The 26,977-nt window shown below is 38.8% G+C and overlaps 2 protein-coding genes across 4 annotated transcripts; one reads left to right on the top strand and one right to left on the bottom strand.

Moving 5' to 3' along the window:
* Positions 1-497: 497 nt before the first annotated feature.
* On the bottom strand, positions 498-15,311 carry LOC133533359 (cyclic GMP-AMP synthase-like receptor). Of its 3 annotated transcripts, XM_061872320.1 has the most exons (7): positions 14,944-15,311; positions 12,655-12,846; positions 11,703-11,929; positions 10,530-10,778; positions 8,430-8,589; positions 5,310-5,726; positions 498-1,496 (listed from the first exon to the last, which is right to left on the bottom strand). In XM_061872320.1, the coding sequence occupies exons 2-7, from the start codon at positions 12,826-12,828 to the stop codon at positions 1,446-1,448; spliced, it is 1,278 nt and encodes a 425-aa protein (XP_061728304.1). In that variant the 5' UTR covers positions 12,829-12,846; positions 14,944-15,311; the 3' UTR covers positions 498-1,445. The 3 variants fall into 3 exon arrangements, with proteins under 3 accessions (XP_061728304.1, XP_061728303.1, XP_061728305.1); XM_061872319.1 differs by lacking the exon at positions 498-1,496 and having other exon boundaries at positions 4,191-5,726; XM_061872321.1 differs by lacking the exons at positions 498-1,496; positions 11,703-11,929; positions 12,655-12,846; positions 14,944-15,311 and adding an exon at positions 11,434-11,600 and having other exon boundaries at positions 4,191-5,726.
* Positions 15,312-15,872: 561 nt separating this feature from the next.
* Positions 15,873-26,943, top strand: LOC133533360 (cyclic GMP-AMP synthase-like receptor). The gene is made up of 8 exons (XM_061872322.1): positions 15,873-16,075; positions 17,123-17,245; positions 18,101-18,308; positions 19,605-19,846; positions 20,088-20,211; positions 21,102-21,254; positions 21,728-21,889; positions 23,612-26,943. Exons 2-8 carry the CDS (start codon positions 17,202-17,204, stop codon positions 23,990-23,992), a joined length of 1,314 nt encoding a protein of 437 aa, XP_061728306.1. The 5' UTR covers positions 15,873-16,075; positions 17,123-17,201; the 3' UTR covers positions 23,993-26,943.
* Positions 26,944-26,977: the final 34 nt, after the last annotated feature.

The raw sequence follows: 26,977 nt of genomic DNA, 5'->3' as shown, positions 1-26,977 counted from the left end.
TAAGTATGGCGGCATCTAAATTTGCTGTCAAATTGGCATTACGAATTTGTCTTAAGGTGCGGCCAGACATGCGGGGATTCATGATGGCGTCTTTGTTATTTTCCTTGGGTAGCGAGATTACAAATATTCGCCGAAGCCCGATATGTGTGGCGGCACCCTTATCTTGTAAAATTTATGAATCTTTGGTGTAATAGTTTTCCTTTTTGACGTTATGAAAGCGTATTTAAAATACCTAAATTGAAGAATAATAGTTATTTGAAGAGCAATAGTAAGTTGTTGTTAAAGCCTTCGTGCTAATATTGATATCCGAGCAAATAAAAGAAACTAAAATAAAAAGTGGAATCTTAAGCGTTACGAGGGTTTGAAGGCACACAAGGATTAAACAGACTGTTTCCGAGTGAAATACAGAATTATTCACCACACCGAAACTACACGACACACAACACAAACACGAGCAAAATCAAATTAAAAAATGAATTACTTTGCCACACATGTGAATAAATGCAACTTTCTAATCAGTTTAAAAGTACAAAGAAAGCCTTTACGAGCTGGTGTGGTGAATCAGTTATTTACGATACAAGTGCGGAAGAGTTTAAAGGGCCATATGTACTGTAAAACGTTGAATGATATACATGCGAATTACCTATTTGTCGATTTGACTAGTTTTGAGTCGTTACTCCTACATTTGTACTATAGATAGAAGTATAAGACAAACGGTTATCGGTTCTTCAATCTTTTATCTCCATTCTGGTCTGCCGGATTTTGAAAGAAATGAACACTTATTTTTTTTAACATGGTCTAAAAAACACTTTTTTCGTTACATCTAGTGCTGTGAAGGATTTTACATGTACGAAATCTACACATTTGGGTTCGTCTTTGACGTCTTTCAAAACTGGTCAGATATTTTAATTTTAAACTAATTAACGCAAAAGTTATGGCCAGTAAACCAGTTTTTTCGCCAAAAAATTGTTCAACTTTAATGCCAAATATCTCGAAGACAGTGAACTTTGAAGTAAATATGGTATGCTATATTGCTTAAAGCCGTTGCTGTTAATATGATAAGTTGCAATAGTTATTTGTGTCCCAAGGGAGGAAAAGTTCCCACTTCCGTGCCGCGTGTAAAATTGTCAGCTGAGCCGAAGGCGAGGGTGGCAAACACGCGGGATGGAGTGTCCTACGCTTCCTCCCGTGGTGCACATACTACTTTTTTGTTCGACAGAAGCGGACAGCGGTAACTTCGTTTGGAGCAAAGTTGACGCTTTCCGCCCGGAGGGCAGAGAAAAACATTACATAACTAAGGGAATCAGATCGAAGGTCATTGGCGCTAGGGACCCCCTTAAAACAATCCCTTCGGTCGTGTTTTGATTTAGCGCCTCTTATTGCAAATTCCCCCCGCATGTGTACGATACACAATAACTATTAATCTTGAGTATAGGAATGCTTACTCATAGTTTGCTCCTGTTCGCTTGCGACACGAATGCGAAGGGATGTATCTCCTGCAACGAAACGCTTATTTACTAATTTACTTATATATTTTCATGATTGTCACATAATTAGGTACAATAATACCAACATACAAGATACGAACATTTAATTAATAGCTTTTCCTTTATCATATCAGATGGGGACATTCGTTATATTCTAAAATAATAATACGCATAATTATGGAATAAATGTCATTTCTTTCTTCTTTTTTTCATAATAATAACTACAAGAGCCCGTCTAAGTTATCTCTGCACTGACTTCGCAGAGATAAAGTACCACCATATAAGTACAGGTTTTTTATTTAGTCACCTCCAATAATTTCCGGGGTAAATATAGGTCATACTGAGCAACTTTTACTATGGGACCAACCCCGAACTCGCGAAAAAAATTGGCTGTTTCATACATTTTGGCTGTGTGACCTTGACATTATCTATGGAAGATTAAATTTTTTTTTCGCGATTTCGGGGTTGGTCCCGTTGCTCAGTATGACCTATATATTTACCTTTTACATTATTGCAGGTGACTAAATAAACGACCTGTATGTTAGTTCCCAGAGGGATTTGAAGTTTATGGTGGATTTCCCAAACTATCCTCGTGTCACGGTCATAGTTCATTTTTTAGCATTATTAGAAAGGTACACAATTTTGACGTGTCTTTTTATTGAAAATGGTTGAATAATGATTTATAAAAATTGTTTATTTTACTTATGAAAGTAAACGAATGTAAATAATCGTATCTGATTTCTAATTATTGTTAGGCTTAATATTAGAGAGGGATTTTGGTAGCTGAGACTGTGCAAGGGTTATTTTAAACGTCATACTGCTATCAAATTATGGCGTTTACTTAACCTTCTGAACGCCAGACGACAAAGGAACATGCCGTGCCCCGGACGCTGGCTATCACGATTATTTAAGCGAAATTGAACTTTACAGAGTCCCGCGCTAGTAGCGAGTAGTCGCTATTGCATTGGCGAAACTGTCGGCTGTAGCCGTCGTTGGCGTCCTTGGCAAGTCATTCAGATGTCGGCCATAGCCGACGGTGACGGTCAAAAGGTGAACGCATTCACAATCTGGGCTGTCCAAATCGCTGCCAACTTAGCTTGGTCTAACTCTATTTGCTAGGACTTATTTTTCAAAATAGTTTTTTTGATAAAAAACACACGTCAAGATCTCTTACCTTCTTTTTAATGCTATAAAAGGAACTATAGTACTTATTAAGTTCGAAAAAAATATTTTTTACTATTTTTAATTTGAGTTACATTTTCTTTTGTTTCGTTAGTTTTCTAACAAAGCAAAATCAACAACAATACACCGCCAATGAAAAATTTCACTGGCATATTTTGATTTTATTTCTTGTATGGCCGCCGGCTTAGGAAGTTAAAGCTTGCCAAATCAATGCAGTTTCCTTTAACTGACTGTACCTACGTTCGTTTGTGGTGAGCATTCCGACTGTATGTCTAGCAATCTTCAACAGGGAGTTTTGGCCGATGGGTGTCAAGTCCCGGCGGTTCCCTGACACTGCGGGATTGCGTAATGCATCGCAACCATAATGTGAATTGTACTGGTTAATTTTAAAATATATTTTTATGATATATATGCTAGTTTTAAGGTTATCTATGGGCCACTAGTTGCCTGAAATAAAGATTTTCATTCATTCATTCAATAAGTATTTATCAGGGATGCCACTAATGTCGCATTCTTTGCATTCGCGAAGGCGAATGGATGCGAATGTCCGAATGCGAATACGAATGTGAGGGAATATGTAGTTGTTATTTATTATCATTCCTAATTAGAAAAAATCAGTTAGTACATAAAACATAGGTGGCCTTAGAAGGGGATGTTATAAAATGTTGAAAAATGCTGTTTACTGGTAAAAATTCATTACTTGAAAACAGTTTGCGCGCACTGCCTTTATGTGAGTCGACGACACAGGACACGACCTGCGCACATTCGCATTCGCAAAACATTCGCTTCATTTGATGCGAATATTGATACTAATATTTAAAATGATGCAAATATTCGCATAGTATTTATATACATAATTTAAAAAGTGATGTCTTGTATATTGCACTACGACCATAATTTTAACTTATTACGAGTAGATACCTACGTGTACTATACCTTAGTTACCTTACCTTATAATAAATCTTAAATCCTATATAAAATAGTCAAAAGAAAGAGATCTAAAAGTGCTTTCGTTGCGATCTTTAAAAAGCACCATTAAGGTACGAGTTGGAACCCGAGTTGGTTCCGAGTGAGGAGAGACGCAATTCTGATCTGTACCGTCGCTGGCTTCATGTAGCTGCGAATGGTGTTTCATAGAAATACATAGAAACCAGTCGTGTCTGTAGCTGCGACACGTCGCCGGGTTCCAACTTGTACCTTTAGACGGAACAAAAATACAGCATGCATCTGAATTAGGTTACATTTTTTGGTTATGTAATAATGGGATTACCCATTGTAACACAATGGAATGTGAATTTATACGAATGAGCTTATTTTATCCATCCAGGCAGTCTATCGCAGATGTACCTGGACAGCTAAGATACGCAAAAATGTCTATACAACTTTAACCCCGTAATAGAGGCAAGCTTAAGCCGGATTCACATTTAAAATGGTTGCGTTCACATTTATGTGATGCACGCTGAGTCAGACAAATGTGCACTTCCATATTAAATGTATGAAACCGATTGCCGTTCTGATGCGACACGACACAATACAACACGACAGACAAATGTGTATCCGGCTTTAGATATTAATGAGCACATACTCCGATATTACTGACGGCGATTGTATAGTATAATTAATTAGTAGCGGATGAGACTACACGTCAAAGGTGCCCATCCACCCATCTCTAATAGTCTTACTTTTTTAAATGATATAATAGGCAAACAAGGAGACGAAACACGCGATACTAAGCAATTACCGTCGCCCATGGACACCTGCAACACCAGAGGGTTGCAAGTGCGTTGCCAGCATTTAAGATGGAGTACGCTCTTTTTTTGAACGAAATGAAAGGTCATATCGGTCCGGAAACACATTAAGGGACTTGTCTCTATGTACAAAAATATTACAGCGTCATATATGTCGCTGTTATAATATCGACCCCGACTGCAGTACGGTAGCGCTATATGCAGTTGGTCCCGAGTGAAAGCGAGACAGGCAATACTGATTACATACTTCGTGTCGTTGCATACATAGAAACCAGTCGTGTCGCCGCGATGTGTTGTCTGCAGTCGCGATACGTCGCCGGGTTCCAGCTTGTACCTTAACTGTGCAAATACCAGGGCTCGGAACCGGTTTATTTTTAAATCCCGAAATAGCAAAATATTTTTAATTATTTTATACTCTTTACGTAGGACTGGATCATGTATTTATCTAACAACTTCGCATTATTAGATAGTCCCATTAAAAATGAAATAATAAACCAAAGAACGAAAAAGAACGTAATAATACCGGTATTTTTTGTATGAAGAAAAAACCGGTTCCGAGCCTTGGCAAATACAAGTTTGCTTAATGTACTACATCTGCAAAACCCCCCGGCAGCGGATCCGCGCCAAGAAGATTCAAAACCATATCATTCTCAACCTTCTTTTTACCCAAACCCTCCAATTTCATCTCCTGCAGCGTCACTTTATCTACCAAAGCGTCAACTTTATCCGACAACGCGTCGACTTTATCCAACAAACACACGCTCATTTTGTCAAACTTGTCTGACAACTTATCCATCTTTGATATAAGGGTTTTTAAACCGAGCGCGTCAATTTGTGTGGTTTTTGCGTCAGTAACGTCGTCCTGATTCCCATTACTGCAATTGCTACTTACAGATTTCACTGAACTCTGGTGTTTGAGCGTAGCATTATTAAGAACGGCCAAATGTTGTTCATAAAACTCGGACTCCTTATATTCCGCGAGTTCCTCAGCGTTCAGCAAAGCGGCTACTACTTTCTCAATAGCGCCTGCTTTTAAAGAATTTATCACTTCTAGTAACTTTTCAGCGTAGAGTTTTTGCAAGGATGGTCTTAAACCCTCTATGAGATTGAGTTCTTCATTCCAGTAATATTTGATCTCTTTTTTCTCGATGGCGCTGTGTAGCTCTTCGAGCATGGTTTGGAAGAGGAAGGAGATTTTGTTCTGCCAATATTTGCGGTCGTTTTCTTGAGTGATTTTCCAGAGGAAAAGGGTTTTGATGTAGTAACTGGCGATGTATTTGAGGCAGAGTGCGTCGCGCAGCTTTTTTAACTGTAAATAAATATAAGTACTTTAGAAGTAAATAAAAATGAATTTTTGAAACTACTTAACTCATCACCACCCTCCAACGCGCACGGTTCCTCCGTGCGCGTTGGAGGGTCTGCCATATTGTGGCCTGAATCGGAAACATAAACATGTACGTTGACACTTTACGCCAAAACAAGTGCTGCCATCTACCGTTCTCGTACGTTTTTTTGTGCATTCTGCCATCTAGTGGGCTACATTGGAAGCATAAACTTCGCATTTACACCTCGCGCCAAAAATCTGACGTCTCCTGTGCTGCTTCCTTCAGTTTATGCACGCTCCCTTATGTCATCCAATCTACAAAGACGATTCGAATGACATCTTATTCATAAAAATCGACTCAATAGTATCGAAGCTACGGTGGAACATCCACAGATATAGACTGCATAATCATAATTTTCCCTTTTCCTTTCGTCGCAGTCGGGTAAAATAGTAAGGGAACTAAGTATATTCGTGTATAATATAATTAGTTCGTTAGTATTCTATTCGTCGCATCCTGACAATTGTTGCTATCATTCCTTTGCGGTAACAAAAAAAGATGTTACAGTCCATACAAGTCAACAATGGCCGTCGTTAAGTACTTACAAGTGAATGCTTTGTTAGTTTTTACTCTATGACGCCATGTCTTTAATTATTTTTTCCTACTCCTCTACTGTTATCTGTCATTTATGCATTCATTAACACGAATATAAGAACATACATAAAAGATTTCAAGAAAAGTCTATATTGTCTATTCCTCATAAAAGCTCTTGTGCTTTTATAAGCTATAACGTTACTGCGATTAATGGCTACCAACCTAACAAAACCAAAACGAATACAGTTTTAAACTAAGTGCATTGCTGCCAACTTACAAAATATTTATTTGGTTGCATAGTAAAAATAATTACTTCATAAGTCAGAAACACGCATGTGACACCCGTAATATAGCAACACCCATAGACTACGAAGACCGCTTAGCGTTGCTTGTTAGTCTCCATAGGCTACGGTGGCCAAAATTGAGAAAAAACTGTCCAAAAAATTAATTTAGCAAGTAGCAAGTACCAGGGCCTCATGAGTTACGAGGAGGTGTCGCCGACCGGCCGGCCGCGGCCCGGGGCAGGCCGGGCGCGTAACAAGCTATGCTGGCGCGTCTTGGCTATATACTTTTGCTGTAATTTGTTTACCTAAATTAAGATTTATTTTTGTTGACTCGTAGGAAAAATATTGTATGCAACGTTGTATAAGTAGGTCAAAAAATTCTCGTGGCGTATTCCTTTACAATGTTCGCCTACGCCTTCGGCTCCGGCTCACATTGTAACTCACGCCACTCGCCTTTTTTGACCCTTCTTATACAACTGTTGCATAAAATACTATTGTGCAAAATATGGGGCAAAGCCTGCCTATTCCTAATGTAACAACTCGCCTACCCTCTATTGCAATATGATTATTATTCCACCACCGGTTAGTACTTAGGGTACATATAACTCGGGTACAACCAGTTGGGGTACTTGACGTTATAAAAGGTAAGGATCCAGCTCGAAACGGACAGTTTGTGTTTAACTTAGACTCGTACAGTTGAATTTAAAAAAGTATTGTTTGATATTGAAAGTGAATAAAATAAGCGGTTTTGTACCAAAGTGTATTATTGTCATTACCTCGGATTTGCCTATTGGAAGGTTTCACTAGTAGTAAATCATAAAGTCATTGACCCAAAAATAATCCTTGAATCATAGGAGCGTAGGTGCCAGTTCATATATTTATATTAGTTATTGCAGTATTCTACAGAAATTAATAGCCATAAGTTTTGACAATGGTGTTTTACATTACCCTACTCAGGTACTCCAAACTATCCAAAGGGAGTCCGAAAACAAGGTGGAAGCATAGCGTAAACCTTTGTCACAAGGCTGACTTATGTTATAAATTGATTTCATTCAGATAAATCGCGATTATTTACATATAATTTGTTATAAAAGCATCGTTGAACCAGATTGGTTTGTCTCGATACTTCACGTTTTGAATACTTCTTTAGTAGCGTTCCGTTGTGTTTGATAAAGATTGGCACCTTGGCTAGGCCGGTGTAATTAAATATTTTGATTGATTCATTGAACCCTCACCAATCAGTTGGAGCTCTTCAGCTTCCCTTTATCATGTCCCTCTCGGAGTCTTGGAAGATGAGCCGCAAACATCGGTTCTGCTGTGTGTCCTTGAGGCTCTTGTTGGGTTCCACCACCAGCTACTGCAGAACAGCTCTTACCAATCGTATAGCGCTCTTCAGCTGCTTCCCTTCATCATGTCCCTCTCAAAGTCCTGGAAGGAGAGCCGCCAGCACCGGTTCTGCTGCGTGTCCTCAAGGCCCTTGTTGGGTTCCACCACCAGCCTTTGCAGAACAACACTTACCAATCGTATGGTGCTCTTGAGCTGCTGGCATGCCTTCATCATGTCCCTCTCGAAGTCCTAGTAAGAGAGCCGCCAGCACCGGTTCTGCTACGTGTCCTCAAGGCCCTTGTTGGGTTCCACCACCAGCCTTTGCAGAACAACACTTACCAATCGTATGGTGCTCTTGTGCTGCTGGCACCCCTTCATCATGTCCCTCTCGAAGTCCTGGAAGAAGAGCCGCCAGCACCGGTTCTGCTGCGTGTCCTCAAGGCCCTTGTTGGGTTCCACCACCAGCCTCTGCAGAACAACACTTACCAATCGTATGGTGCTTTTGAGCTGCTGGCACCCCTTCATCATGTCCCTCTCGAAGTCCTGGAAGGAGAGCCGCCAGCACCGGTTCTGCTGCGTGTCCTCGAGGCCCTTGTTGGGTTTAGGCACCACCAGCCAATCGCGACACTGGCTGCCCTCTATTTGTCTGGAGGATAATTTAATAAATTCAGGCTCATAAAGTTTTATGAATAAGGGAGTAAAGGTTTAAATAAATTATGATCAACTGCTTTGGAGAAGAAATTGTAGGTAATGTAACATAATAATAATATGCCTTAAAACATGTGTGGTTCACGAGTGTTCTAAGGCCTAGTTGTGTACACTTCGTATGCCATGCCACCTTCACGAATTAAAAAAATATCTGTGCCGTAAAGTTGTGTGAAAATCCATAACACTACTGGGATTACTGGGTGACAGAAAAGTTACAACGGTTATAGAATACCATAGACAATAATATAATACGTATTCAATACACCTGTCAGCCATTACCTGCTTACAATGGTGGAATAGAAAAACGCCTAAACATAATAAACAAGTGTTTTTTATCAGAGTTGTAGTCGAAACGTCTAGTTTTGGAAACCACGTCATAATAATTTGACCCTGCCTGGTATATTTTCTTATTTTCACAAATACGGCTCCAAGACTCGGGCTAAAAAACTTGTTCACAGGAAACAAAGGAAACATTATGAGATTTCACGTCAACAAGTTATCGGGACCCTCTCATACTCAAGTGGGTGTCGTTATCTACCATCGTCCACAACCTGACAATTCGTAGACCTTATTGCAAAGAGATAAGGTACAATAGTGGTCAGTTGTGGTAGTATTTGTAGAATTCCCGAATGAGTCTCGAACGCAATGGCTTGGTCCGGATATTTAATTTGATAAAACGTTTTGGGTTTTCTAGCGATGTGTCATTCTATGACGTTGGGACTAACATTCATTATTACAATCATATCTGTACCCCATACGAGTATCTTTATTTATATACTCGTAGGGCTCGTAGGTAGAAATGGTCACGGTCAATATATACTCTAACAATTCTAAATGAATAGCAAGTTAAATGGATGAGGGTTGCTGCAGATAGAGCCCAATGCAGACAGTTGGAGGAGGTCTATGCCTTACGGCTAGACTAGTTAAGTTAAGAAAAAGGTACAAAATGAAACCGGGCTATTGGGTTGAGTTGCTACTGGTTACCGAGACTATGGAGGATACTATAGCACCTGCCAAATCATAATATGGGTCCCCGAAAACGGTCGCTCACACAGAGCGACAAGGGGACATTGCGTGAGCGGCTCAGGGTGTGGAGAGGTGTGCGCCGCTTTCTACCCAGTGGCTGTAAACAGCCACTGTGCCAACTGGCGTCTGATGCATATTTCACTTCCACCCTGCGAGCATAAAACTCTGACACCCCACTCTGGACGGCCGGTACAGGCATACCAGAGGTGAGTCCTGCGGCCCCTGCTCAGTGTTCACTCTAGCCGGCCAACCAAGGCAAGCCGGAGAGAGGGGCCTGACCGACTCCGGGGGTATGGGACCCAAGGGACGTCACTTCCCATTCAACTCGCCACAATTATTATTACACGGGCTTATTATTATAACATAAGTTATGTTAATGAATAATGTAGAGTTTGGTGGAAATTCACAGTTTTAGACTATAGAGAAACTTATAGGCCTCTGACCCAAACAGTAAACATATTAACCTGTATCCTTCAGGCAGTCATGGTAAAGAGAACCTAACCGGTACGAGGTCCACATCCAACTTGAACGGTGCAACATCAGGACCATTCCTCACATTCAATGTGAATGCGGGGCCGAAAGAGCATACAATGGCCGGGGCCAAATGATTTGTAGCTATGTAGGTCTATGACCGAAACCCGTGACACATACTTAGTAGGACAGTTCTCGTTCAAAGTGTAAATGGCGGCCTTTTCTTTACAGCTCATGTCGCACATCTTACAGCGCAAAATCTTGACATCTTCATGGAGGAGCCCTAAAGGGGCAACTAATCGTCCTGCTGCCAGATTTATTTGTAGATCCTTATTCTACCACATATTCTAAAATGAAATCGGTAGACAGCAAGACATTTACCTGTATCCTTCAGGCCATCGTGGTACCGAAAACCTTATAACCGGCACCAGATCCACATCCAACGTGAACGGGGCAACATCAGGCCCGTTCTTCACATTCAAAGTAAACGCTGGGCCAGATGACTTATAGCTGAGCAGATACAGGTCCCCGTTTACCCGGACCTCCCCTTTCATGTCGTTGACGGCGCGCTGCACGATGCCGTGCATCCAGGCGCGGAACTTGTTCTGGAGGAAGTATTTGTCGTTGTCCCTAGAAAAAGATGTTTAAACTTTTAGTACCGTTTGATAACTATAAATTGTTAACCAGCTTCAAACTAGAAATAAAACCCAATGGGTGACTGACTTCAAAGTGGAAATTTTCTATTTACGATTCCTAGCCAGTTAAGAAACTTAATTACCAAACGGTACCACGCAGACCCAATACGTAACCGGCTTCAAACAGGTAATCTTGATCTTTAGCTGGTCACGTAATTTTGATTACCAAACCGTATTATAGGAAATTAGAGGGAATGTTGAATTGGTAGCAGTGAAGCAGAGATGTCTTTCGAACAAGGTGATAGGAATATTGGTCGTGGAACTCGGAAGTCTTGGCAAAATGTGTATTTTAGGGGATCCAAATGTTCACAATTTATTTAAAAAAAACGTAATCTTGTGTCTCCTGTTGCACAACTCCTTATTTGCTTGTGCACAACACCCACTGGGTGAAATGGAGTGATGCACCCAATGAATGTATTACTCGTTACGGGATATTTAGGAAACAGTTGATGTATCGGTAATCTTATGGATGAAAGTAATGCATTTGATTCAAGAATACAGGTACTGAGTCACATAACTGGAATGCTGTTCTTGTGGCAGATCAGACGTATATAGGTATATCAGATCAGACTAGATAATATCGTACGTACCTCCACTCTCTAGTCACCTTATGACACTTCTCCCAATCCGGCTGTTTATCCAAATGGTCAAAGGCATTTGTGATATTCATCCGCACATAGCCGGGAATATCCGTCTCGAGGCAGATCCTATCGTCGCCTTGCTCGTAGTTGATGAGGAGGTGGATTCACGAATATATTGAGTTTTCAACTCAGGGTTTTGAGTTTCAACAAGGGAAGAATCAGGTAATTTTGTTCTGCTGGAATGCATTTGTGTGAGTATCTAAGGCTAAAGGACTTACCTCCACTCTCTAGTGACCTTATGACACTTCTCCCAATCTGGCTGTTTATCTAAATGGTCAAAGGCATTCGTGATCTTCATCCTAACGTAGCCGGGAATATCCGTCTCGAGGCAGATCCCGTCGTCACCTTGCTCGTAGTTGATGGGGAGGCGGATCACGATGTCCATATCGAACTCGTCCAGTTTTGACACCTTTATGCCGTCGGATACGCTCCCGCCGTATAGTACCTGGGACGTGAAATTATCTATTGAGATGTTTTGTATGGGAACTAATAATACCTATTAAAGAACGAATATTAGGTAGGGTAGCGTGAACTAGTCTGGACGTGAGAGAAGTCGTGAGGTAATAAAAAAGGATTGGTTTCCGCAGGGCTCCCTAGTTACACCACTGGGTAGGGCCTTTTGTCTTGTCATGATATGATAAAAGTACAATCCTTAGAATTCCCATTATCTTTCTTTCTTCTCTTCTCCGAACTGGGTGCCTTGCTAAGATGCCAATTATGTACGCCCCGTAGCGAACGCAACGCTAATGTCTCTGTCGCACTAATATGGAAGAGTGATAGAGAGAAAGATTACCGTTTCTTTCGCTACGGCGCAAACGACTGGCATCTTGGCTAAGCATCCTGGGCTATAACCAGCAAATCACTTTGTTCGTCTATTTGCCTCTCTATCGCTCGATTATGCTAGGAAAGAGAAACAAATTGACGAAACAGTATTATAATAATTATAATGTTCGAGCTAGTCCCCCCTTATGTATGTTTCAGAGAGACTTATTCACATAACCGTCTGTCAAGTCGTCAATCGTCCAGATCAATTAGAAAGAGTTGGGCTGTCTCGCGCGACACAACCCGCAGCGTCGCGTAGTGCGATGTGCAACAAGAGGCATAGTCGTGTCTTCGGGTGAGGGAGAGGCATGATCTAAGAGTCATGGATCGCAGTTAAACCAGACCTACCTCCTTGCTGTACTTGCTGAAGTAGTTGCAATTTTCGCCCATTTTCTGTTTGACCTGGTCAAACACCTTTTTGAAAATATCCTGTGACTTTTTATAATCATCATCCTTGATAGCTATGAACTTCTTGTACACCTCAGTAAGGTACAAGTCCATATATTTCTTGTTCACTGCCATTTTGAGCTGATCTGTACGCTGTAACAATACATCAGTAAAAACATTTTATAAATTTATTATGAGCGATTACCTGCAGAAATAAGGACGGGAAACATCGGTCGATTCAAGTGTCGATTGAGAAACTTTTTGGTGGAGAACCCATTATATTCAATTAGTGAATTTTTTGACATAACTGTATAATTTATTTTTGCATATTTGACATTGTTTTTGTTTCTTGATTCTATTTCATTTTATTATTGTTTTTCAATAAATTCTGACTTGACGATCCTTTTCAGGTGAACATTTCCATTTATTAATTGTTGCTATCTGGATTATGATGTTATTTTTTGTCATAATTAGAATTTATTTTTGACAATCACAATATAGATTCATATAAATTGACATGAATGTAATTTGTAATGCAATCGTATGTTGTGTAATAAATAAATCTAAATCTAAACCAGAGTAAATTTTTAAAAAACGCGTGTAGTAACACATCCCTACCAATACAATATTATTAAGTTATAAACAGTTGACATTGTATAGTTTGGCAAGAAAGAGTATATATTTGGAGCATAGACAAAGAAAGGATACTCTTTTTAGGGTTCCGTAGTCCACTTATAGTTTCGCCAAACCCATCCGTCTATCCGTCAGCGACTTTGCTCCGTGATCGTTAGTGCTAGAAGCTGCCATTTGGCATGGATACATAAATCATACATGGCGACGGAATACTAAAATAAAAAACTATAAATTTTTCATACAATTTTTTTAAAATATTTTCCTTCGCTTTAACCCAATGGTATGGGGCGTCATTGGATAGGTCTTTCAAAACGAATATGGGGCTCCATTGACCATTTTTTGATAAAATGAATATTTTCGGAAATAATCGCTCGGGAAAAAGATATATTTTGTTTTATATTAGTATTCTAAGCCCAGAAGGAGGGATAAGTATAGTATTTTATTCTATTTTTTTTTCCAGACTACAGAAACAGAATATGGAATTTTTTAATTCAAGCATCTTATAAAATTCTTATTATACCAGTAATACTGTTTTTGTTAATTACCGAAGGCAGCGTCAATTACATGCTTACCATAGGAACCTCAAACAACATGCACATGAACATGATAAGGAAAATATGAATATGATAAATACAGTGCACATTAAACACAACAAGTCAGAGAGACAGAATGTCAGACAATGCATCTTTGTGTATGGCTCCAGGCTCTTTATAAGAACTTTATTTGGATTAGCTATCTTTTTAGGGCAACTAAAAGCATGCCTGGGCATAGTGGAGGAATTAAAAGCAATGAAATACCCAACATGGCAAAAATGGGAATGGGAACTTTCATGGACTTAATATTCATCTTTTTTTTCTATACTACATTGGTGGCAGAAAAGGAGATGGATAGGACATTACTACAGGACTATTTGAAGAGGGAAAATGAATAATGCTACCATAGCTTTCGCTTGGTAACCGCCAGACGGGCCAGCCATAGCTCCGGGCGTCCTGTACACTCTTGGCAACGGTTCGTCCTAAGAGAGCTACGAGCGGTCGGGTTGAACTGGAGCAAGGCCAGATGGTGAGCTGAAGATAGGAAGGCGTGGCGCGAGCTTGTGAAGGCCCTTTGCACCTCAGGGTGCTCTAGGACAACAACAACACCATTGGTAGCAAACAAGCATACGACCCGTCTGATGGTAAGCAGTCTCTGTAGCCTATGTACGCCTGCAACTCCAGGGGAGTTTCATGCGCGTTGCCGACCCTAACACTCCGCACCCTTGTTGAGCTCTCATCTAAATACTAATGTTATAGTCCCCAGAACAATTGAACTTGATTGATTTTAGCCTACTAAGGTGAAAACTGATAAAGCACTAGAGTCAGACCAATCTAAATTGGCAGCGATTTTGATAACCCAGCCTGTGGAAGTGTTAAGTAAACGTCATAATTTCATAGAAGTTGGACGTTTAAAATTACACCTGCACTGGCTAGTTTCTATTTTTTTTAGAAAAATGAAAGTAGAGAAAGTAATATAACAGTTTATGCAAATTATCAGAAAGCGCAGTATCAATAATAATAAATTAGACAGACACGTAATTACAAGTAGATACTTAAAAACGATAAGACCGATCATGTTTACCTAGAATGTTTCTTGGCTTTGCGATGTTTATTCCTGTATTTTTGCCGGCGCACAAGTCTATTCTGGGAGTACGGAATGAAGGCATGCCGTGGTGGTCGCACTTCGGGAGACGTGGCCCTTCTATTATTGGTCACTGCATTCCGGAATATCACGTCCTTCTCACTCACGAGTTCACCAAATCTTCCCCGGCCGGCGATCACAATCCCAGCCGGCAGCGAACTGTGGTGTTGCTGTACTTGATAATGTACAAGTCACCGCTACAAGAAATAACTTTTATCTATCCTCTATAACAGTTGCGTTCATAATTATTAAGTATTTTATGTCAGTGTGTTACGATGTGATGTAGTAAAAGTAAAAATAATTCTAGAAAACCAAGATAAAGGCCAGTCCTGACGGAAACATTATTTCGCCAATTTGATTAACTGTCTGATCAAATCAGGCCATCGAATTTTACTCGCATTATGACCGATATTATTGATAAAATGAAGGTGTGGATCCAAGAATAGCAATTTGTTACGCTACTATTCACATTTGGAGGCATTTTTTTTTAAATTTAAAGCGCTCAAATTTCGCCTTAAACCTAAAATGTATGATAAAATTGTAGATTTTTTTCTGATCAAATCGGTCGGTCGGATCATCCCGTCTGGGCTACAACCGCGAAAATCGAAGTTCGACAATTGCGGGCATTTTTCTCTGTCACACTTATAGGTGAACGCGAACGCTATTATAAAATCCCGGCCTTTCCCGTTAATTGTTGCTGTGTGTAAAATAATAATTACTTCTGTCATGCTCCTATCAGTCACAAATACACTTTAGCATTATTTGATATTATTCAAATGAGATTTATTCTTTTATAATGTAGTAATACATAGTTTTTGTAATATTTATTTATGTTAAACTCTAAAAAATATAAAATATAGGATTTTTTTTATGACTGTTCCATATTTTTCCGCTGGTAACAATCAATCCTTCGCATAATATTTCGCAAGGATTTCGCCGATTTCGTCGTTCGCGCAGAAAATTCTAGTTTGTTTTGATTACATTTTAGTTAAGAAAGATAACGTCGCTTGATTCACTACACCGCAAATATAAAAGCAGTTGAATTACAAACACAGGGTATTTTCATGCTAAGGTACGTTTACTAAGTTTCTTTTAACTAATAATCTCTAATATTTATCTTCAGTTTTCTTGGTTAACAGTGATTCAATTTAATTGCGTGAATTTATTTTCAACAGGGTCTAATCGTTAAATAAAAATTTCGCTAATAAGTGTAATCTATACCTACTGTGCATATTACGTGAAGTTTAGAGAAGGGTCGAATTTTCGGTAATTATTCGGTACCTATTCGGCATGTTTTTCAATGTTGGTATTCGGCCGAATTATTCGCATAAAATGCCAAATATTTCTAATGATTGTCTCGTTGCAACATCCAATATTGCATGCATTTTTATTTAATTAACACCTTTGACGATCTGTTTGGCGTAGTGGGCAGTGACCCTGCCTATGAAGCTGATGGTCCTACTTTCAAATCCTGGTAAGGGCATTTATTCGTGTGATTACCATGGATATTTGTTCCTGAGTCATGGAATTTATCTATGTATTTAAGTATTTATAAATTTGTATATAATATATATATCATTGTCTAAGTACCCACTTTTGTCTAAGTAACCACACAAATTTAATTAACAATGTAAAATGTACCTAGGTAGGAATCCATAGTCCATAGGACTCGAAGATCATTAAACAAGTATAGAAAATTTGTTTCATTGGCCTCTTATGAAACCTGATTGCTTCTAGGGAGCAGTTTATTTCTTTAATTGCGATAGCAATGGGGTTGCATGCATAGATGGCGCCAGCATAAATTTTCCCTGTATCTGGTTATATTCTATGAGATTTGGCTTAAAGGGTAGCCTATCATCCAGGCCATAAAATTCCACATAAAAAACCTATGCAGGCGCCATCCTTAAAATACTTTAATTGGCCAACCCGATTCAAACGTTTCAGGAAATTTTATAAGAATGTATGAACCAAATAATTCGGCTGAATATTCAGTTCGGCAAGACCTGAACCGAACATTCGGTCAAATATGTACATTGTACAAGTTGATCAAGTCAACAAATAATGGTGGAGGTGGTTATTTTAATTTTGTATACCAGAAGTTTGTTTTTTTCCTTTGCAGAAGTTAATGCCATAGTGCCTTGTACAAAAACAGAAGATTAGCCCAAAAATTCAAAACAGGGAGAGAAGTTTAGCACATCATGGTGGTATTCTTTACAGATCATCTGCGGGCCAAGGGTGCTCAGTAAGTAATTTTATAGTCATGAGTTCTACATTATAAGCAAGCTTTCTTTGGGTAAAAAAAAGGGTACCAGGTACCTAATCTAATTAGGATGCGTTTCTACCAGATATGTGCGAGGATGCGTAGCGAGGGATGTTTGTGTGTTAGGAACCAATCGAATAATGGCAACTAGAGCTGCCCTGAGGGAAGATAGGTAAAAGAAAGTGTTTCTATTGGTTTTTAAGCTTTTATAAGGCAGAGAAAATATATTACTCACCTGGTTTTGAACTTTATTTCAAAGTAATAGGGTTCAATTTTGCATAATTTCTGATATAATCCTAATAAAGGGTTAACGAACACATCCCTCACTATGCAGTATGCATCCTGATACATCCCTGGTAGAAATTAGGCCTTATTGGTTTTGCTTTCTCATCTCACATGCTTGTTGCATTCTATGTACATGAGTTGTAGTAAAAAAAATTGGATGACAAAATAAAAGTAGAAGAAAAAAAAGGAAATATTAATTTTTCATAATACTCCTTTTTATGCAAAACTCCACTTACTACACTATCCTGTCTTATGTTATGAGACTTATGGGAGTGATAGGCAGTGGTATTCTGTTTCTTCTCTTGTAGCAAGTTGTAGGTATATGTGACTTTTCATCAGAGAAGGGACATTATGCTTCATGTGCAATAAGGACCTTTTTATCAGAATTTCTGTTGTAATTTCAGATGGAATGGACCTTATTGCACTTGAAGCATAAAGATCCTTCTGTAATGGAAAGCCACATATTTTCAGATAAGATAGAAATAATCTTATGTCTCGGTATTTATATTTTTAACTTTTTATAATAAGTAATACATCCTGTGTCTTTACCAGAATCTTCCCTTTGAAGCCCGAAGTGAAAGTTCCAGCGAAACCAAGCATCAGAAGTTTGAACAGCCTCCTCCAGGACATATATGTGCGTTTCATAGCACTAAGAGATAAGGATTTTGAGAAATATTTCTATGTGTTTGAAACAATATTCTTCAAGTTACATGAACTAATGAAGGAAGCAGATACTTACTATGGGCAATATTCCAGCAATGTGAGTATATATAACAAGTATTTAAAAACAATTCAATAATTCTATTGACAAACCCCTTTATTAATATTAAAATTTATTGAAAATGTGAAAATGTTGGCGAAATGGCTATGGTAGATACCATAGGGAACCCTAACTTTACGCTTGGTGCCCAACCTCGCCCAAGTTAAAATATTAAAATAATAATATTTTTTACCCAGAAACAGATCCATTGAATTCACAATAGAAAGATCCGCATAGAATAGGTACCTATACCTATACCTATACGTGTAATACTAACGATATCAAATTAAAATCCTTGTGCCATAAACAATTGCTGTGAGTCACTCCCCTAATACTGCTGACTGAATGCTGTTTGAACGCCATTTAAAACTTGCTACTTAACATTTACTGGTATTATATAACAATAATAATTCAGCCTATATACATATTGCTGGGCAGAGACAGGCCTCTCATGCACAAGAGGGCGTGGGCTATAGTCTCCATCTCCAGTATCTCCACGCTGCCTCAATGCGGATTGGGGACCTCACATACGCCCAAGAATTTCTTACCGAATGTACAATCGCCTGCGCTTGCGTTGTTCCAGTAACTGCCTACTGCCTAGGCAGGCGTTCAAGCGAGTATCCCACTAAGGGTAGAATACAAGTATAATGAATCTCCATGTACCAAAAAGTGTCATCAAAAAACCTTAAATAGGTGGCGCTATTATCATAGACAGGGCACTTCACTCCGTCAATAACGCCTAGGTTCTTAGCTACTCTGGAGAGATTTGGAACTATTATTTATAGCTGACAGCTGGACACTTGCAACAGTTCTACAATAAGAGATTTCACTCCTTTTAATTCCACACTCATAAAATGTAAGAAAAAATCATAGATGGTAGGATCAACTAGATGTGTTATACGCGTGCGCCCGTAAGGGACGGAACATACGCAATGCGCCAAATTAAAAACACGTTTTTACATTCCTGACAACATACCAAAAATAACCTACGTAATTTGGTCGGGTTATTTGTTGCCCACCTTAAGCCATACTAAAATCTACAGTTGGGAATAAAAAAAATGAAACTGTGACAAGGACAAACAATCATAGCGATTTCTCTGCTACTCCTACTGAAAGTTCCATAAGAGCTTCTCGTTCGGTCATCTGCTGGCTCTACCATTTCATCTCTATACTTATTGTGGTTACCTCCATCTATCTCTATGGAAAAAATCCTCTCGCCCAAATAAACTGTGGACTAGGTCGATTTAGTCCCATAAATCCCATAATATTTGATTTAATACCTATTTATAAATATAGGTACTATACGCGGGTAGCCACTACGACAAACTACGCATCAACAAGCCCGACGAGTTCGACATGGACATCGTCATCGGGCTGCCGGTCAACGCGGACGAAAACCCACAAAACCCGGCTAAAAGCGACGTGGTCATGGAGGACATTGCACCCGGTTTCGTGAGGCTGAAGATGGGGAAACAGTTTCAGAACTTGCCGAATAGGGATCAAAAGAAAGATTGGGAAATAAACCAGACGGCTTACAAGTAAGGATTGACAAATGGTTTAACGCAAACAACTTTATTTAAAAAAATGCCGTTCAAAAGTTTCTTTGAATATTTTTTTTATGAAAAAGTGTAGTGACATTAAAATGTCGGATGGATTATGGCGCCGTTATCGTATGTTTACCTTACCACAGTCTGGATCTATATGTCTACCTAATTATTTAATTAGATTTTAGAAAGATAAATGTTTTGACAGTCAATTTAAAAATATAAATCTGTACAGATGGCTAGACGATGACAACTACCTGCTGCGTTCACAGTTCATGTACTGGTTCAAGAGTGTGGTCGACAAAGCCATGAACCTCTTCGAACAGAATGAGTATGGTGAACCCTACATGGATGTAGAGGTAAACAAAATAATAAACATAGGTACATGTTCCTAAACCTAAACACTAAATATACATGTGTAAATTCAATACGGGATAGCATAGGACTTAAGATGTATATTGAGATGAATTTTGCTTAGAAATACAATGACCAAACAAAATAATTCGGCCCGTAATGTAAAACAACACAAGTTACGAGATACGAGCTTCTTAAAGTAACTGTCAACGCTTGTTAAAAAGCTCGTATTTCGTAATGTTATGTCATTTTATCTCCGTAATGTTTGCAGTACATTGCTGTTCGGTAAATATTCAAAAGGTAATTACGGAGTCATAATTAATTGTAACTTTAAAAAAAACTTAATTAGTGATTACACGGATAAATTCAGAATCTGGTGTAATTTATCTCCCGTATTGGGGGGCTAAATTTAATCACAGGCAGGATTTTCCTGTATCGTATCGATAAACTTTAATTAGATGTTTTTCCCATATACTAGTATACACTCTTGTTTTTAAGTGCGTAGGTATATTTTACTATTATTTTGGTGACGAAGACAAACTGTACACAAATAATATTTTAAATGACGGCTAGGTTATGTTATGAGTGCCAAGTTCCGAATATTCGTTTAAATGAATCTATTATTTTGTTTAATTTGTATACCTACTTTCTCCATTTGTTACCACTGGGGATAACTATAGAATAAATAATAAAACAACGCGTGAAACTAAAAAAGTACTTAACAACAGTTTTAAAATAATCTTCATAAATTTATTGTGATTAACCTTTTGTTAACGAATCATTTGCTTGTCTAGTGGTCACGTCACGAGAGAGTATTTTTTCCCAGTTATCCCAGGTGGGACTTTTCTGCCAAATGGGAAGTCCCTTTAGTAATATTTTAATAAATGATTTTTAGGGGGAACCGTACACTCTCCGTTTATCTGCCAGTGGCCCCGCCTACACGCTCATCATCGAGGACAAGCAGTGCGGGTTCCGGCTGGACGTGGACCTGGTCCCGGCCCTCAAGTTCCCTGAAGGTCGCTGGCCTATCACCAAGAAATATAGAAGGGTTAGTCATTAGTAATTCTTCTTGTTTTTGTGACATACCTAGCAGATACTGTAAGAGCGTCAGCACTGGTTCGCCTCTCTGTATGCCGCCTTCGCTTGGGACCGATAGAAGGGTAAAAGTCCAAGAAATGCGGGCTGGGCGTTGAGGGTCATGCGGGCCAATAGAACACAAGAGGATACAGAAGACCGTGCAAAGTGGAGGAGGAAGTCAAAAGAGGGAGTAGAGGCTTTCCCAGCTCTCAAGTCCCCTGAGGAACGTTGGCCTATCAATAACACGTATGTTAGCGTTTTCTTGTCAGGAAAGCACTAGGTAAATACTTCGGTTGAAATGGGAGCCTCGTATCTTTTGCGGCCGAGCGTACTACTTGACCGGCAATCCCTAACGGACTTTGCGTCTTTCTAATAAGATTTACCAATTGTCAAATAACAGTTTGAATAGCGCTAAAACTATAAAATATTAAATTTTTCTCACAGATACCCAAGCGTTGCAAGAAGGACTTCTTCATGGTGGTGCCCAAACCCTTAAAGGGCGGTCGCAGCCCGTTCGACTCGGACCGTTCCTGGCGGCTGGCCATGCACATTCAGGAGAAGGACCTCATGTACGACACGTGTCATATGAAGCAGGTCATACGCCTGGTAGGTAATAGTATATTACCTACATACCTAGGGCAGTGAAGTAAGAACTGTCTCGGATCGCATGTAATCGTAAAGCTGAGATCGAAAAACATGACGATTTCTTATTTACTGACCGAGGTGTGTATACTATTTTTCCCAAATCCCTTTATATATTGCGATTTTGGGATGTCAAAGTTGAAGTAAATTTTACGCGATAGCCTAATCCGTTTAAATTGTTGTAATTTAAGTTTCATTTAATTTCAATTAAGTTTGGAAATCTTAAGAGTCACACCAACCCTCCAAAAACCGCTTCCATACAAACGAAGTTACGCGGTCATTTTAAAACAACATGCTTAAATTACATGAAACGTAGCATGAACATTTACGTCCTAGGTAACATACGAGTATAGGTACGTACCTTAGTTTTGTATGGAGAAATTGGAGAACTTCTAGTGGATCTAATTTCTTTGTACATATTACAATTTCTACGAACGAAAACTAGTACGAGACATAGATATGGGTTACTTGAATGTTCATGCAAAGTTTCATGTCTTTTCAGCAAGTTATTTAAAAAAAACTTGACTTGGTTTGACGACCGGTCTGGTGGGTAGTAACACTGCCTATGATGTCGATGGTCTCAGGTTCGAATCCCGGTAAGGGCATTTCTTTGTGTGAGATGGCTTTGGCTTTGTCCTGAGTCATGGCTGTTTTTACAAGCTTTTACTTAACTTGCAATGTATATATGTTAATCCGGGTGGAATCTTGCAACTTAATTTTGAACCAGTTATCTTCAACCGATTGAGCTGAAATTTTGTATACACGCTTAGTTTAGGTACATGACAATGCATGGTTAGTACAGTAGACAACTTACTAAATTCAATATGGCGGATTATCCAAGATGGCGGACTAGTATTTTTTTCTGCATTACCACAATATGGGTATCAAATAAAAGGGCTTGCTAAGGAGAACACGAAAATTAATGTTACGTCACATTAAATCCAATATGGCGGATTATAACTACCACAATGGAAAAAATAGTACAGTCAGCGATAAAAGCTTGTACCTAAAATGAAATTTTGCTTAAAACTTATTATGTATATACGTATGTATATCGTCGCCTAGTACCCATAGTATAAGCTTTGCAAAATTCTGTGTAAGATACTAATCTCCGTCCCTTTAGGTATTTAAATAAATGTAAACAAAATCTACCCTCCAATGGCCCCTTAAGCCAGTTGAGGGTAGATGAAAACATTACATGATCAAATAATGTAGGTTAAAGTCAGGTCGTTCAGTGAGACATCTAGGCGGTTTTGTTTAACTACCCGAATATACAAATTGTTTGTTTACTTTTATTAAAATACCTAAAGATACAGAGTATAAGATTGTCCTCAAATATTTATTTATTTATTAAAACGCGTCGATCGATTTTATGACAAGGCTAGGTTCTTGTGACTCAACTTAAAACGAATTCCTAACCTTTAATATTGTTTTAGTGGCCTGGCCTAGTGGGTAGTGACCATGCGTATGAAGCCGATAGTACTGGGTTCGAATCCCGTTAAGGGCATTTATTTGTGTGATGAGCACAGATATTTGTTCCTGAGTCATGGATGTTTTCTATGTATTTAAGTATATGTATATTATATATATCGTTGTCTGAGTACCCGCAACATAAGCCTTTTGAGCTTACTGCGGGACTTGTCAATCTGTGTAAGAATATCCTATAATATTTATTTATTTTTTCAGATAAAGAAGCTCCGCGATTCCCTAGGCATGGACAAAATTGCAAGCTACTACATAAAGACCATTTTCTACCACGAGGCCATCGAACAACAACATGATGAAGATTTTTGGAGCAGGAACAGCCCTGCAGATCTTTTCATACATATGGTCAAGAAGTTTCTACAATACCTTGAAAATAAGAACATTCCATACTTCTGGAACCCGGAAAATAATTTGATAGAACACATTAATGACTCGACTTTAGTCAGCTACGCAAATAAACTGAGGAAACTTGTCAAGATTTTGAACAATCTGGATGATCCATCGAACTATAAGGAGGTTGCGAAGTATTTGTTGACGGAGAGTCAATATGAGTTGTACAGGAAGAAAATATTGCGTGTATAATTTATATACTATGGAAGGTAGAGGTAAGGAATACAATCTCCATAGGCAGAACTATGGAGGGTAGAGGTAAGAAGAACCATCTCTTTTGGGAAACTGTTCTAGTCAGTTCCTCAAAGGTTAACTAGAAGAGATCCCATACAGGGATAAGTTCGCCTTTGTTGTATTTAATTTACTCCGTAACTGTGTTTTCGTGTTATTATTTCAATGTACAATAAAGTATATACATACAAACATACTGTTGCTGAAGTGTCCAGCGCCAGCTGTAAATAATAGTTCAAAATCTCTCCGGTGGCGCTAGGGTAGCACAAGGACATGACATGAACTTAGACCTTATTGACAGAGTGAAGTGCGCTGTCAGTGATTTGTTTTTTTTTAATCAAAATCAAACCTTTGTTCGCGATGTATTGTGGCGCCACCTATTTGAGGTTTTTTGATGGACACTTCTCATACACATAGATTGTTCTCCTTACCTATACCCTCCATGGGCAGAACTGTTGCCAAACTGTCCAGTCCAGCTGTCATCTATAAATAATAGGTCCAAATCTCTCCACAGTAGCGTAGCACTCTAGAGTAGCTAAGAACGTAGGCGTTATTGACTGAGTGAAATGCGCTGTATATGTTTTTTTTTTTTTTTTAAGTATTCTAGGTATTGTAGCGCCACCTATTTAAGGTTTATTGACGTACACTTTTTGGTAAATGGAGATTCTATTCCTTACCTCTACCTTCCATATTCGAATCTATACGCTTCGAAAGGCAGATTTTATTGTGCAGGGAATACAGTCGATTTTATTTTCTTTGAAAATTGAACGAAACAAAACAACTCTGTTCCAATTGAATATGATTTAAATTTCATCGAACTGAATAAGTCCTATAGGTAGGACCTTGGGCCTTACGAGGCTAGAGTTAAAATTATCTTTTCCATTTAATATTTTATTTTGACAATGACAGTCTTATTTTCATTGGGACAGCTTCTTTTAGCAGCTTCTTGCAGCAACTTTTAAATGCATACATTTGATTTTATGGAATTAATATGTAATGTTATAAAACATATAAAAGTATATGGTGCTAACAAAATATTTTAATCGCATACAAAGTGTAACAAAAATAGCGGGGATTTGATGGCATATTTGATATCGTGTTCCGATTAGGGAAAGTAAAAGAAACATTTTTTTGACGGGCAAAAAATCTATGGAGTAGGTCGTCTAAGTCGGCCTACATTTTTGGCGTCAAAACCGATCCCCATTTTTTTTGTTACACCTTCTATATAGATGTTTTTAAGTAGGTATAGTTTATTATAAACACTCAGGTGGAAAAAGAAAAATAATATTTTTAGACATAATACTTAAGTTATTAGATACGTAAATAGATCTCGTCGGATCTCTTATAAAGCTTGACCAGTAATCTATGATCACGCGCCATATTGCGGAATTTCATTGGAACTAAATTTTTCATACTTAACTGACCTGTCACCCCATACATGAGAATACAGCGCCCTCTTGACAATGATCATGTATTTCTGGTCGGGCTTTAGATATTTATTAAGACCACCCGTCTTCCGTTTCGTACAAGGCGCCAAGGCGGCTTTGCATTTGTATGCGTAGCCGCACGCCGCTCCGGTGTGCGAGCGGAACATCGCTGTACATGCATAATGCTTTCTAGTTTACACCGGAACGTCGTGCGGATCCGCATAAGCGTAATAAGTAATAAACGCCTAAGGAGGTCGTTTGCAAGCTTTTATTTAACTTGCAATGTAACTATGTATGTACGGGTCAAATCTCTCAAGTTAAATTTGACCCACGGTTTCCGATGAAGTTGAAAATTTGCATTCATATGTAAGTCGGGTGACATTGCAATATTATGGTATCATCGAGCTAATCTGATGATGGAGGAGGTGTCGACTAAAGTGTTCACAAATATCTGATCTATTATGAAAACGTTAACGTGCATGTTCAGATATTTTTGAGCACCTTGGCCGCTCCGATATATCTGATGGCGATTGTACAGTCAGTAGCGAGAGCTATGCGGGTCACGTGTTCAAAATGAGCTACGCACGCTCTTTAGTTTATTCTGAACACCTTGGCGGCTTAGGTACAACTTCTGGTGTTGAGTAAAATTAATGACGGTTGTAAATTAACGACTGATTTTATTTTTAGTTGTATAAGTTTTGTTTAAGTATAAGGCAGTTTTCTCATTGCATGCGGATCCGCACGCCGCTCCGGTGTGCGAGCGGGACATCGCTATTTACTTACGTGCATAACGCTATCACGTACCGGAGCGTTATTCGGATCCGCATCAGTGTGGTAACCGCGTAATGCATAATTGTCTTGTAGTTTTTAATAGTATGATTTATGGAGGTAGTCTATGCTTTACTCTTAGGTCTTAGGTCATACTTAGATAAAGTAAGGACGTTAAGCACTAAGAATAATGTACATTGACCTGTCTGTTCTTATCTCTATTGCACGCGCATAATTTTATATTGCTGTCCACAAGGCTCGGAACCGGTTTTAATAATACCTTTAAATAACGGTTTTCCTCCGAATATTTATAAGAACGCGAACGTTTTAAAAACTTTATTGTAAAATAACCGCTTTATTCGACGAGCGACAATACGACTGGCCGGCCTGGTGGTGTGCCACGTAAACATAGACACCGACATAGGAAGAAACCGGTTTTTATTGCTCTAAACAGGTTAAATCGACAAGAACTGTTCTCATATAAACCGGTTTCGAAATTTAACCGGTTTCCCCACCGGTACCCCCGGAATCATGGGCGGGAAGCAATATAATTACGCGCGTGTGATAGAGATAGGAACAGGCACGTCAATCTACGAAAATCTTCGTGATTGGCGTCCTTACTTTAGGTAGTCTTCATTTTGAAATAATTGAGATTTGTATGTTATGATGGCAGGCCGCATTTTTTTTCTAATAAAAGCTGGATTGGATATATTAAAAGATGTTTAATTTTACTTAAAAATAATTTCTCTAA

This window comes from Cydia pomonella, unplaced genomic scaffold (genome assembly GCF_033807575.1).
Source record: "Cydia pomonella isolate Wapato2018A unplaced genomic scaffold, ilCydPomo1 PGA_scaffold_159, whole genome shotgun sequence".
In the NCBI taxonomy this organism is placed as follows: Eukaryota; Metazoa; Arthropoda; class Insecta; order Lepidoptera; family Tortricidae; genus Cydia; species Cydia pomonella.
Note: the sequence above shows the minus strand (reverse complement) of the source record. Positions and strands in the feature narration are given on the sequence as shown.